This window comes from Pimephales promelas, chromosome 3 (genome assembly GCF_988280905.1).
Source record: "Pimephales promelas chromosome 3, fPimPro1.hap1.1, whole genome shotgun sequence".
Taxonomy (NCBI): Eukaryota; Metazoa; Chordata; class Actinopteri; order Cypriniformes; family Leuciscidae; genus Pimephales; species Pimephales promelas.
Window position 1 is genome coordinate 30,563,891 of NC_142771.1, and position 13,282 is coordinate 30,577,172.

Below are 13,282 nucleotides of genomic sequence, written 5' to 3' on the forward strand. Positions count from 1 at the left end.
AAGTGCTGAGATGAGATTTTGTGTCATCTATGGTCAGGATGTTACATTGTTATTACATCACATGTACGTTTTGCAGTTCTTCATGATCATGGATCTACGTGTAGTTTGGATTACAAAATGTAATTTGAATTTGGTGTGCAAATTCAACTTTTTTTGTGTTTGAGGCGCACTTCATTTTTCATATTCATTTGAGTTAAAACCAATAATTTTATTTGGAATATTCTTTATTGGAAATATAAATGCAGAATGTGTCAGATTATAAAGCGTATTTGATGTCAGTGCATCTGGGGATAATACTATCTTCAAGATATTCACTGATTCTGGGTTGTTGTTGTTGTAGTTTTTTTAATCCCAAAAGTGCTCCTTATAATTTCTATAACACTCAGTTCCTGTGAAAGACGTGCTACCGAGCTCGGGTTAAGAACTGCTGCGGTTTAAGTATGTAACAAAATTACTATTCATCAGCTTCTCGGCTCTCAGTAGTCGCTCGTTCTTACTAAAGTGAAATTATCATTATTGCGTATTATAGGCTAATCAAGCCCTATTCTGCAGATTGAGTGCTGTGACAGTTGCTAATCAGAATTAGCATGAATATGAAGGGCAATGCTATAGTGTCGGTGGAAGGCAAAGATGGAGCTCTTGCTGAGACAAGGATTCATATGAATAGGCTACTTGAATGAGGATTACGGCTTCATGCAAACTCTTTTGTTATTGTAGTGTTCCCACTGTCATTCAGACTTTTATGAATTTTGTTTAGCCCATCTTTTGCTATTGTAAATCTCACAAAGTGTCATGAAAACAGAAAAGAAGAGGCGAAGATCGTTTAATTCATTGTATTCTCTTCTTGTGTTTGTGAGTGTGTTCCCGTGTGTGTGGGTGTTCCCATCAAAAATCTGAGGCCAGGTTAACTTAACAGTGAACCATCTCTGATTCTATTCACATTGGCTTCCATTAAAAAAGTACAAATGATTATTCACAATCAAGCACAGTACATTTAATTAAAATCGAATTGCATCCTTCATGCACCCAAATTACAAATTTGAATGAATGAAAATGTACACAATTGTTTATAGAGAAAGTATGACAAATCGATGTAATGCACTATACATTTACTACATTTTTTTTTGTATCCACCGTAATTTAAAACAGGGTTTTTAAAAACATTTTGAAGTCAAGGACCCCAATATGATGACATTTAAATGCTTGTCTATGATTGGATCATTATTGCTGTGATTATTATGTTTCTAGCATGTTAAATGTTTGGCAACAGACAGTTCTTCCGTTCCAACCCTAACTGATGGAGTGTGAAGCTTTTCATTTCTTAAACAACCATGTAAAAATATTCCAGGATGACAATGATAATGACAAAAACTCTTAAGCGTTTGCCCATTTAAATCCAAAAAGCGACTTTTTTGGCAGGACAGTGTATATTCATACATCAATACCCATTTACACTGTATGAGAAAATATTAAACATGATATTGTAAGAACAATTAAATAATTGGCTTTTATATTGTATTTGTTCTAAAGCCAAAGCAAGTGATTGAACAATTAGGCGACAGTGTATTCTTTCTAACTGCTAGAGTACAGTCAGATGCATAACCTAAAACATTTTCATTTATTTTTCTTTTCAATGCAATAGCAGTTTACACAATCACAACAAATATAATTTTAAACAGCTTTATAATTGAGCTTATATTGCCTTACAACCAAGCTAAAGGCAACAGACGCAAAGAAAAACTGTGTAGAATGACAGAAATACTAAACTATTCTTTAACATATTTGTAGGACATAGAAAAGAGTAATGGCGACTTGGAAATAAATATAATTTTCACAAAACAATGTAAATTTAGAAAGAATGATGAAATAGCAAAATATTCAATTTGGTGAATATGTTTAAAATGACTGTGTTAAACATGTTTAATATTTACGTAGTTTACTGAGAGTCCTGGTTATGTGTTTTGTTATGTGTTCATCATACAAATGTTTCTGCTAATGGACTTTGTGGGGCCCCGGACCCCAGTTTTAAAACCCATAATTTAAAATATACCTGTCCTGCTTTTTTTATTTTTATTATTATTATTTTCATTAAAGGCCTGTTTACACCAACACAAATGTTTGGGAAGGAAATTGGAAAAATCTGATTTTTTGGACCGGGGTAGTTTTATGGGTGGGTTTAGGGATCAGAGGGTGGAGCTGGGTAGGTTTAGGGGTGGGTTTAGGGATCAGGGGGTGGAGATGAGTAGGTTTAAGGGTGGGTTTAGGGATCAGGGGGTGGGGCTTGGTAGGTTTAGGGGTGGGTTTAGGGATCAGGGGGTGGACCGGGGTAGTTTTATGGGTGGGTTTAGGGATCAGAGGGTGGAGCTGGGTAGGTTTAGGGGTGGGTTTAGGGATCAGGGGGTGGAGATGAGTAGGTTTAAGGGTGGGTTTAGGGATCAAGGGGTGGATCTGGGTAGGTTTAGGGGTTGGTTTAGGGATCAGTGGGTGGAGCTGGATAGGTTTAGGGGTGGGTTTAGGGATCAGGAGGTGGAGCTGGGTAGTTTTAGGGGTGGGTTTAGGGAGCAGGGGGTGGAGCTGGGTAGGTTTAGGGGTGTGTTTATGGATCAGGAGGTGGAGATGGGTAGGTTTAGGGGTGGGTTTAGGGATCAGGGGTGGAGCTGGATAGGTTTAAGGGTGGGTTTGTATTTGCTTTTTAATTTTTTTTTAATCAAACCACACCAAATAAAAGAGTAGGCTACAAAGAATGAGTGCCAGATCTGGATCCTTTCCGTGTGCTATTCACTGTCACCTAGAAAAATAGTCTGCTCAAGTCATAGCTCTTTGATGTAACAGTCTTTGCAGTGCAATGCACTTGTTTTCAAGTAGCTAAACTAACATGTATTGATCGTTGTTGTATTGGCTGCTTGTCTAGTGTTATTTTTCTTATAACGCCTATAATGTGCAATTAGAAAATTGGACGTAATTGAATCTAGTGTTAAATTGGGCGAAATGTGTGTCAAGAGTTTAGAAAAAAAAACTGCAACATTAACTGCATGTGAATGTTCAACTTGGTCTGAATAGCTGTTCATTCAAATGATCAAATCACAATTATCACATTTTTGCATGCGAACATTGGTCTTGGCCTTAATTCAGAATTTCTGTCTTTATCTTATTTACAGGAAGTCACACTGTATGTGTATGCGATGATGCAATGTAACTGTGGGTGGTTACAAACACAAACTATGCAACATGTTACTTTAGAATCACATGCTCTTTGACAGTACTGCAAGACAAATGAACAATACTTAAAGAGATAGTCCACCCAAAAATGGAAATTCTGTCATTATTTAGGCTACTCACCCTCATGTCGAAACCTTTCTTTGCTCTGTGGACCACAAAAAATGTTTTCAGGGGAACAATCCCTTTAAGTGCTCTGTGTCCTTTCAGGTAACATGCATCCTTACTACAAGTTCGATAATTCAAGATTGCTTGTAGACGTTATCTTCTCTGAGAGGCTTTGGAGAGAAACCATCTGGCTGTTGTTGGAACACCAGTCAGAAAGAGTCTCAACTGACACCTGGCTCACGGCACCTTGTCGCCGGCCAGTTTTCTGTGTTTTGAGTGAGAGCAAACTGGACAGTTTAAAAGAGCTGGGGTATCGAAAGACAGAGAGCATCCTCTGATGGTACTTGGACCTGACTGCTCTGGCAGAACGGTACAAATCGCCCAAGAAACAATAACAGATGGGATTGAGGCTGGAGTTAGTAAGGCCCAACCACTGTGCGAAAGGCCGAGTCTGCAGAACCCAGTGAGGGGGATGAACCTCGTGGTCAATGAGGATGTCTGCCACGTAAAGCGGGAGCCAGGAGCCGGCAAACAGGAGGACCAAAGTGACCACCACCTTGGCGATCTTCTTGCGCATCTTCAGACGGGAGGCGTGTATGGCCAGGCTGTGTGGATCGAAGTCTGCGAAATGTTGAGAAGCCCTCCAGAGCTTCCGGCCAGTCAGGAAGCTGATGATCAGGTTAAAGGTCACAGGGATGCAGTAGAGAGCTACGAAAAGGAGCACGTTATACACCTGCTTGAGTCTAGCCTGCGGCCACAGCTCTCGGCAGATTGGCACGGCGATGTCGATCAAGTGGATCTTGTCCAGCTTGATCATGAAGAGCAAAGGCGCGCAAATGGCAGAGGACAAGACCCACACGCACACAATGGTGACGTAGATCTTCTTCTGGGTGAAGTACGAGAGGGAATTCAGCGGGCTGTGAACGCTGTAGTATCTGTTGACGCTGATGACGGTCAGGCTGAGGACGCTGGCCGACACGGACACGGCCTGGATGAAGGGAACGGCCCGGCACAGGAGGTCTCCGTACACCCATGCGGTGTAAATGGTGTGGCCGAGGGTGATGGGCATGCAGATGCAAACCACCATCAGATCACACACTGCCAGGTTCACGAGTAAATTCCGGGTGGCACTGATGCTCTGCAGCCTCTTACTCTTCTGGCAGGTAAGCATACGAATGGCCATTAGGTTTCCAATGAATCCCACCACGAATGATAATGAATACATCACCGTGAGAGCGATAGTGGTGGGCTCTTTGATCGTCAGCAGAAGCAATCTCTCGAGCTCTCCACTCTGGTGGAGGTAAACGTCGCTCATGAAGTCCTCGGCACCGTGGAAAGAAACATTCAACGACAGCAAGGTGTTTAAGAGCATGTGCTCCTTTTTCAGCAAACCTGCAGTGAAATTCATATTCCTTTTGTTTCCCTTAAGGATTCAGGAGGAATGCGATGTTTTGAAATGCGGTCTGCGTCAGGCATCCCAGAGTCCAGTACTAAAGCTTAAGGCATCTTCATCTTCAGCCAAAACGAGTAAGGTAATGAAATCCATCATTTAGCCAACCGCCTTCTACGGAAACATGGCACACATTAGGAGGGAAATTAAATTACAAGATAACAAGAAATCCAAGCAATTGCGTTGACTAAACTGTGTGTCTTAAAATCGACTGCCTGATCAATGATAGATAACTCACATAACTCTCTCTTTTAATATCATATTTTCATTTTCTTAATCTTCTCTTTTGTCATGCATGATAAATTGTAAATTATGCAAACCACAAAAAGTCACTGTAACCGTAAATCAGCAGAATAAATAGAGTGTGATGTTGCTTAAAGACACAATTTAGCGAAATTATTCTAATTTCAGACACTTTTGAGCTATGTATTTGCAATAACAACAAACAAAACCACTAGATAAAACGAGCATTGTGTGATTGTAATTCGGAAATAATTTTATAAATGAACTCTCCTCACAGGCTAGTAGCCTATTAATAATAAGTCTTTTGAAATTGCATGCTGATTTTTTTCCTTCAATATCACTCAGAATTAAATAGTGAATAACGCAAACTCTCGGAAGTGAAGGATCATGGAGCAACAATTATCTATATTTAATAGCTGCTTAAACATAAAACGTTTAATATGTAGTGTCGTAAATCCAGCTGTTTTTATGTACTAGCCTACCTACCAGCGATTTTCCACTGACATATTACGCATGTGTCACTTTCTCCTTATTAACTTATGCCGTAGAGTAATTATTTAATCTACAATGTAAACCGCATCAAGAGAAATATAAGTACATACCGATGTGTGTGCAGTAGCAGGTGCAGTTAGAGGACGGACTGTGTTCAGTGTGTTTCTCCTTCATCTCCAACTGAGGGGAAGAAACGAGTGTCTGCGGATGTGGCAGTGGCACACACACACGGCACACACACACTCTGCTGACGGAGGCGATGCATGTCACTGATGTAATGGGATTCGCAGTTTTCTCATTCACCTCATGGCTCCCGCGCGCGCACGCACGCACACACACACACACACACACACACGGCCGCGTAATTAAACTACTAGCTAATGTTTTGATAATTAAAAAGTTGTGCACATAACGACATGAACAACACTTTTGATGAATACCATTAAATAGTTTCCACCCGAATTAGAGATTTTCTAGAACTTTGGTTTATTCTACACGGAAAAGGTCGCCACAGGTTTTCCCCCGGCACAGCTTAAAATTGTAGCAAAAATCTATTGAAGAAAGTATACTTTACATAGATATTTTCTGCCATTAAACAGCCTATTATGAGCTATTTCTATTATGGGCTTTCAGGTTATAAACAGCATAATATGATGTGATGTACTTTGTTATATCTCTTTGCTATATTTAGTCTGCCTGTGGCTGTCAGGCTACAGACCAAAAATGGGAACACTGCATTATCACTGATTGAAAAAGAAGTGTTTGACCACTACTATTCAAAGGTTTGGGGTTAGTACGATGTTATATGTTAATGTTAATGTTATATCCCTTGTATAATGTTGCAAAATACTTCTATTTTAAATTCTTTTGAACTTTCTATTCATAAAAGAATAAAAAAGTACTACATGTTTCTCAAAAATATTCAACTGATCATAAAAAGAAATGTTTCTTGAGCAGTAAATCATCATATTAGAATGATTTCTGAAGGATATGTGACACTAAAGATTGAAGAATGCAATACATTATTATGCATTCACATAGAATTCATTCTAAATCCAATGATATTTCAGAATATCACTGTATTTGAAAAAAGAGAAAAGAATTACCAATCCTACATTTGTAACAGGAAAGCATAAAAATCAATACTGTTTCTATATTATGTCATATGAAGTTCTGTTAAAGAGTGAAAAAAAATCTAAAGTTAACCAGTTTTTGATTTATTTGTCATTTGTACAGTTTCTACATATAAATTAATAATCATTATAAGATTTTTTTATTTGAAAACTGGTTGAAGTGTTTTATGTCAGTACGTGTATCATGATATATTTCTATTCTACGGTAAATGCTTCCGTGCTCATTGAAATTCTCACATTCAGTGAGATGTAAGCATATCTTTAGTATTGATTTCTTAGAACATTTTCTCATAAGTCAGCCCAGATGGATCTCCAGAATCTTTTTTGGACACTAATATGAAACCAGGAATTCACGCAGAACACTCTGACCAAATGAGTCTTTCATAAATCTTTTTTTAAGCCTTTCGTTTATTCACAGATTCATATGAATATGTAGTTCAGCTAAGGTATGTCAATACCAATAATCACACCTTTACAAGCAGATGACCTCAAGAGGCATGAAAGGTGTGTGAACAGAAATGCAAAAAAACAAAAAAAGCTAAAACAATAACACTGTTAAACAAAGAAACGGCCTGTTCCAAATGAGTCGCCTGCTTGTCCTTACGGCCCACCCTCAGAAAAAGTGTTTTTTGGTGATCTCTAAAGAGGAGATATTGACGTCGTTCACCACTTGTACTTTTGTGATGGTGTTCAGCTCTTCCACACGGTGTTTATACTGCATCACCATCACTTCATCAATGTAAACATGGAAGTTATCATTGTCAGAGTAAATTTCAATCTGTTGAGAGACAGGGAGTTGATGCTGATTAAATAACTCACTCATAATTCAATTCGCAATTCTCATCCTAGGGCGTCATATAGTGACGCTTTTAACATCCAACGCACATGGCACCCTTTAGCGTCAATATAACACGCTTCGGTTATGGGTAGGTTTAGGTCTGTGGTAGTGTTAGGGTTAGACCACTAGGAGGTGCCTTCTGGCCCATATATTGACGCAAAAGGGTGAGTATATGACGCCCTGGGATGAGAACGGGCTGAACAATGACACCTTAAAATAAAGTATAACCAAATGATGCTTTATCACCTGGAAAGGCTCCTCTACTCCGAAAGGGAGGTTGCTGCACCTCTCCTCCTCCCCCCAGTGGTTGGCCAGGTAGGAATTGCAGATGATATCGGACTCATTGAAGCGGGGGTTGAAATGGAAGGCTATTCTGTCATCTTGTTCACATAGGAAATTGATCTCAAACCTTAAGGACAGAGAAAGAAAGAACTATAATGAACCAATCATGCTGGCCAATACTTATCCTGAGACAGCTTCTTGTGCTGAGATGAGGCACTTGTGTTTTTTTCTGTCAAGTGAATTTTAACCCGAAATGCTGAAAGAAAATCACGTTTGCCACAGATTATGTTTTAGCTTGTGTTTGTCTCTATAAAAGGAATAATAATCGAAGCACATCTGGTTTGATAAATCTGTTCTGTTCAGCATTCTCAAGAAAATTGCCCATAAATGAATTGCCACATGCATGAGTGTCTCCTATGATTGTATTGACATTTTTTTATGTTGGCTTTCCGTTCTACTTAAAGGTGCCATATGTAATAATTGAGTTAAAAATATCCAAAAAATGAGCTACACGCATGTTGCAATGATGGCATTAAAATCTGACAAGTTATAGATCTCATTCCCCATTGACTACCATAGTAGGGAGAAAAAAAACATACTAGTCAATGGGGAATGAGATCTGTTTGATTAAACATTCTTCCAAATATCTTCCTTTGTATATAGCAGAACAAATAAACACATAGAGGTTTGGAACAACATGAGGGTGAGTAAATACTGACAGAATTTTCATTTTTGGGTGAACTAACCCTTGAAGACTTTGTGTAGATTTTTCTAAAATATGATATATTTTGCACGTTAATCTTTTTTTCTATCAAATAAATCATAAAAATATTGATGACTTCGGCTTTTTTTATACCCTAATAGGGCAACAGAGAGATACTCATAAAATCCAAAATATATCAAATATTTAAAAAAATTCCTTGGATATGTTGCTGATCATTTGCCACTCTTGCCTGTTTAAGGGTTAAAGCTACACTGTGTGATTTTTACCCCCATCTAGCGGTGAAAAGGTATATGACCATCCATGAATATTAGTTTCTGTTCCTCTCAATTTCGATTTAGTTTTAACTCCTACGGTGGCCAATGTAGTCCAAGATTAACATGGCTTCCAGTTCGACCTCGGCCATGAGTGTTAACTCAAACGCGTGAAAGGCGAAGCTTGAATTAACGGGTATGTCCCTCTTTGGCTAATGTACTTTCAAGATGGAGGGGCAACATGGCGACCGACATTAGAACCCCTTACCTGTATGTATTTTCAATGGCATATTATACGCTCACGAGAATACTTTATTACTTGAACCAAGTAAATATACATTAATGAGCTTTAAAGCTGTTAAAACTACACTTTCAAGGCTTTTCCAAGCCAACATCAAAGCACAAAACTTACTACAAACTTTTTAAAATGTAAACAAAATTTGAATACATGTTGAAATTAACATTAACAAAGATTAATATATGTTATATAAGTGCAGTTCATTATTAGTTCATGCTAAATAACATAGTTAACTGTTGAACCTTATTGTACAGTGTTACCATCTCATTGTCCATTCTTAAGAGCGATAAAAGAAGCAAATATTATCTATGGTTTGCCATTAGCACAATACTCAAGGTTTCTTTTTAGACAACTCCTTTTCCATTAGACAATGAGCTTTATAGAGAGGGTAAGGACTTACTTGTTGGCCTCTGCTGGAGTCTCTCCTTTCAGGATAACACTCCATCCTGGACATAGTCCATTGGGACAGGACGCCTCAAACTGATAAAAACAAACAAAATAACAAGCATAATCAATTTCACTAAATAGTACAGAGTGGGGGTCAATCCACTTAGGGGTTTTCAAAGGCTGATGTTAATGATGATACTGATAACTAGAGAGCAGGGTGGTTGATAGAGATATAGATCAGGGGTGTCACAAAACTTTGATTTGCTGGCTCATTTGACTCTGAAGGACAGTGGACCTTGATGAACAGGATTGGAAATATATATATATATATATATATATATATATATATATATATATTTGAGCCTATTGTTGGTAAATTTAGGACCTGGAAGGACGGGAAGGAGATCCTGATAATGTCTGAATGACCAAATATCAGCAGATTAATAAACCTAACACGGTCTAGTCTAGAGGCTACAATTGCACAATTACGACAGGCATTCATACAGGAATCTCATCTCTGACTTTATCAACAATGACCTCTGCTTTACTACACGGCTATTGCCATTTGAGAAAGTAATGAAGATGTTAAAGCAATATTCTGTGGCCTGAAGCTATCTGTCACATTAATAATCTAACAAGCAGTTGCATTTCACACAGATAACTGATTGAGTATAGGCCTAACTGATCCCATACGTTACCCCTGAAAGAAATCCCCCCCCCCCCTTTTTTTGTTGGCAGTAGTAGGGAAAATATGAATTACCCAGTAAGGTCAGCAAAATCCCAATTCCCAAATTGCTAAATGTATGGAGCCATAGCATGAACAAAAACAAAGCAGTTTAGATGACACATGAACAGGGTTGCGTTTCCCGAAAACATCATTAGCCAACTATGGTCGCAAGTTTGTCACAATTTCAATTGAACTCTATTGGTAACGACGTAACTTGCGACCACAGTTGGCGAACGATGCTTTCGGGAAACGCACCCCAGGGCAATATGAAGATACTGGGCTTGCTGGTTGAAAGAGAATGAACTCAGTGACGCTGACGACTGGAAAAAACATGAGAGGAGAGAGATGAGACGCCGCCTGCATCCGCAGTATCAATTCAACTCCATTGGCCAGCACCTGTTTCATCTGAGACTTAGATGTGCATCTGTGCCGTGCCACATGCTCTGTTATCTGGATTATGAACCACGTTTATAACAGCATGGTCTTCTTGGGGTTACCGAAGGGAAATTGCAAAAATCACATCAACGCTGAACGTCAGGCTCCAATAACTGCTTTGCAAAGATAAGCGCAGAGGATGCAAGCAGAACCAGTATCTGTGAAATTTTGCTTTAAAATTGCAAATTTGGAGCTGCACCAAAAGCCATTGATTTTTAAAAGCCTCCCAATGACTTTAGAAAGGAAAATGAGCTGATTTCTGGTGTTTTGCTAGTGATGGAGTGTTCTTTAGATCGAAACTGAGCCTATTTTAATGTCCCCATTACTTTGAGTGCAGCCACATGGAAAATAATTAAAGCATCATTAGTTTAGCTTGCAGAGAAAGAGAGCAAGTGTGAGAGAACGGGCAATGAGCTATATGCAGAAAAGTCACCTTGTCATCTCATTGGACAAGTGAGTGCACATTTTAAATCAAATATTTATCATCTAAACCTGCTTCTGGTTTAAGAGATTAAAATTTAATATGCCAGACCACAAACTGCTGTAATCACATCAACACTTTCTCTTTAAATGTTTAAAGGAGTAGTTTGCTTAAAAAAAAAAAAAAAAAAAAAAAACGTTTGCTGATAATTTACTCACCCACACGTCATCCAAGATGTCCGTGTCATTCTTTCTTCAGTTGAAAAGAAATTAAGGTTTTTGATGAAAACATTCCAGAATTTTTCTCCATATAATGGACTTCATTGGGAACCAAACGGTTCAAGGTCAAAATGACCGTTTCAGTGCATACTGCAAACTGTTCAGATGGGCTTTAAACAATTTCAGACGACGAATAAGGGTCTTATCAAGCGAAACGATCGCTCATTTAAAACATAGATAACAAAGTTTAAGTTTTATAAGCTCAAATGGTCGCCTTGCTCTGTTCTGTGATGTGCGTTCGTGAGTCTCCTGTTTGAACTCGTTCATCAAAATGAACGAATCATTTTCTGAGTCAATTTGTTCATTTCGTTCGTTGAATGAACCAAATGACTCGGAAAAAAAGATTCGTTCATTTTGATTCCCTGGAAAAATCCTTCATTTCTTTTTGACTGAAGAAAGAAAGACATGGATATCTTGGATGACATGGGGGTGAGTAAATTATCAGCAAAAGTTTCATTTTAGTATTAAATTTTGAAAATCTTGGCATTGCTGAACACAATAAGCAAACATGAGCTGACTCTGTTCGCATGTTAGCGGAGGGTGTTTTGCTTACCTGTAATGCCATCTCGTAGGCCGTGCCGTGTATTGATCAGCTTCCAGCTGGATGTGTTTTGGCAGTGAGGGGTCATTTAAAGTGTGTGGGACACCACGTGAGGGTGAGCTTAGGAGGACAAAGGCAGCAAAATAGGCTTTTGTTTGTGGCAGCTTCATGGATAGAAAAAAAAATAAGTGTAGAAATACTATCCAATACAATAGATTTGCCTTTGGCCACATGGGAGGCTCAAAACAGACAACCAGAAATAAATAACATTAGGTCCAAATCACCGGCTGAGAATATCAGGTACTTCACCAGTTGCATAAACACTAATGGATATCGTATATGATGTGGTTAATGATCCATCGCTCATTATGAAACACAAAACATCACTATCGAAATGAATCACGGGATTTGTTTTTCAGCCAATGGAGTGTATACATTATCCAGGGGAAGATAATGTGATTTTGATGACCGTATGTCAGCCGTTCGGGACTCCCGTAGGAGCTGGCGCAGAGGAATTGTTGACATCAGCAATGAGCGAGAGGTGCCATGTGACTTTTTTCACGTTTTTGTAACGGTAAACGATTGGCTGCTGATCCTGGGGATTAAACAACTATCCATGTGGGTGTCTGTTTGGGCTTTATTGCCTATCAAATCTGCCAGCCCTCAGGAATTTCCTGTCTGCGTTTAGTCACAATGGCTCACTAAATCTCATCAGGGGCGAGTGTATGTCTCTGCTTACAGCTGCAAAATACTCTGAATTTCTACACGGCCTAGGCCAGAACGTTACTATAGGAGTTCATAAATAAAACAATGTCAGTTTTTGCACACCGTTAAAGCAACTAAAAACTCTTCTAAGCGGACTATTGAGGAGACTGGAAAATACCACCTAATCTCAGCCAGATCGTATAACTTGCATCGTTCAGTGTGTGTGTGTGTGTTTACATACATGGCCCCTGGCTCCTCTGCTGTTCTCATCATTTGGCAAGGCACCCCCTATACCTCTGAGATAGAGGAGAAGGACACAACAGCATCTGATCACAGTACTGTCATCTCCATGCATGCCAGGGGCTCCGTCCTGCTAGATTACATCTCATATGAGGCTGTGAGGTGCCTCTCGGGGAACACCAGCGCAGACACACACTGACAACAAATGGCTTGTAACTGGGTGGGGGTCTAAACAGAATGCTAATATGAACCATCAACTACATTGAACTATCACAAAGCATTGTGACAAATCGTGTCGCTTCTAATGTCGGTGTCGTAGTGAGATATTAAACACTCTCTGGTGAAGTCTGAAGGAATTTAGAAATTAAGTGCGTGTCTTACGTTATTAATAATTACGTAGACAGACATAGCTAGCTTGATAGACAGATGCAATAGTGTAGTAATTAAACAGTTGAAGGCGTTAAATAAAGTGCATATCTGAATACACACATGCATGAATGCACTGGGTCAAAG

At 39.0% G+C, this 13,282-nt stretch overlaps 2 protein-coding genes across 2 annotated transcripts; both read right to left on the reverse strand.

Moving 5' to 3' along the window:
* On the reverse strand, window positions 1–4,914 carry LOC120490035 (neuropeptide FF receptor 2). The gene has a single exon (XM_089128736.1). It carries the CDS (start codon window positions 4,730–4,732, stop codon window positions 3,443–3,445), a length of 1,290 nt encoding a protein of 429 aa, XP_088984862.1. The 5' UTR covers window positions 4,733–4,914; the 3' UTR covers window positions 1–3,442.
* A 2,131-nt stretch (window positions 4,915–7,045) lies between these two features.
* Window positions 7,046–13,070, reverse strand: grifin (galectin-related inter-fiber protein). Its single transcript, XM_089127682.1, has 4 exons — window positions 11,837–13,070; window positions 9,436–9,515; window positions 7,727–7,889; window positions 7,046–7,420 (listed from the first exon to the last, which is right to left on the reverse strand). Exons 1-4 carry the CDS (start codon window positions 11,846–11,848, stop codon window positions 7,256–7,258), a joined length of 420 nt encoding a protein of 139 aa, XP_088983808.1. The 5' UTR covers window positions 11,849–13,070; the 3' UTR covers window positions 7,046–7,255.
* Window positions 13,071–13,282: the final 212 nt, after the last annotated feature.

Excerpts from the sequence above, each read along its gene's own strand:
- LOC120490035 (XM_089128736.1), bottom strand. The coding sequence starts at position 4,732 with ATGAATTTCACTGCAGGTTTGCTGAAAAAGGAGCACATGCTCTTAAAC.
- grifin (XM_089127682.1), bottom strand. Across the intron at positions 7,890-9,435 it reads ACTCCAGCAGAGGCCAACAA|GTTTGAGATCAATTTCCTAT; the intron begins GTAAGTCCTTAC and ends TCTGTCCTTAAG. Across the intron at positions 7,421-7,726 it reads GAGTAGAGGAGCCTTTCCAG|ATTGAAATTTACTCTGACAA; the intron begins GTGATAAAGCAT and ends GTCTCTCAACAG.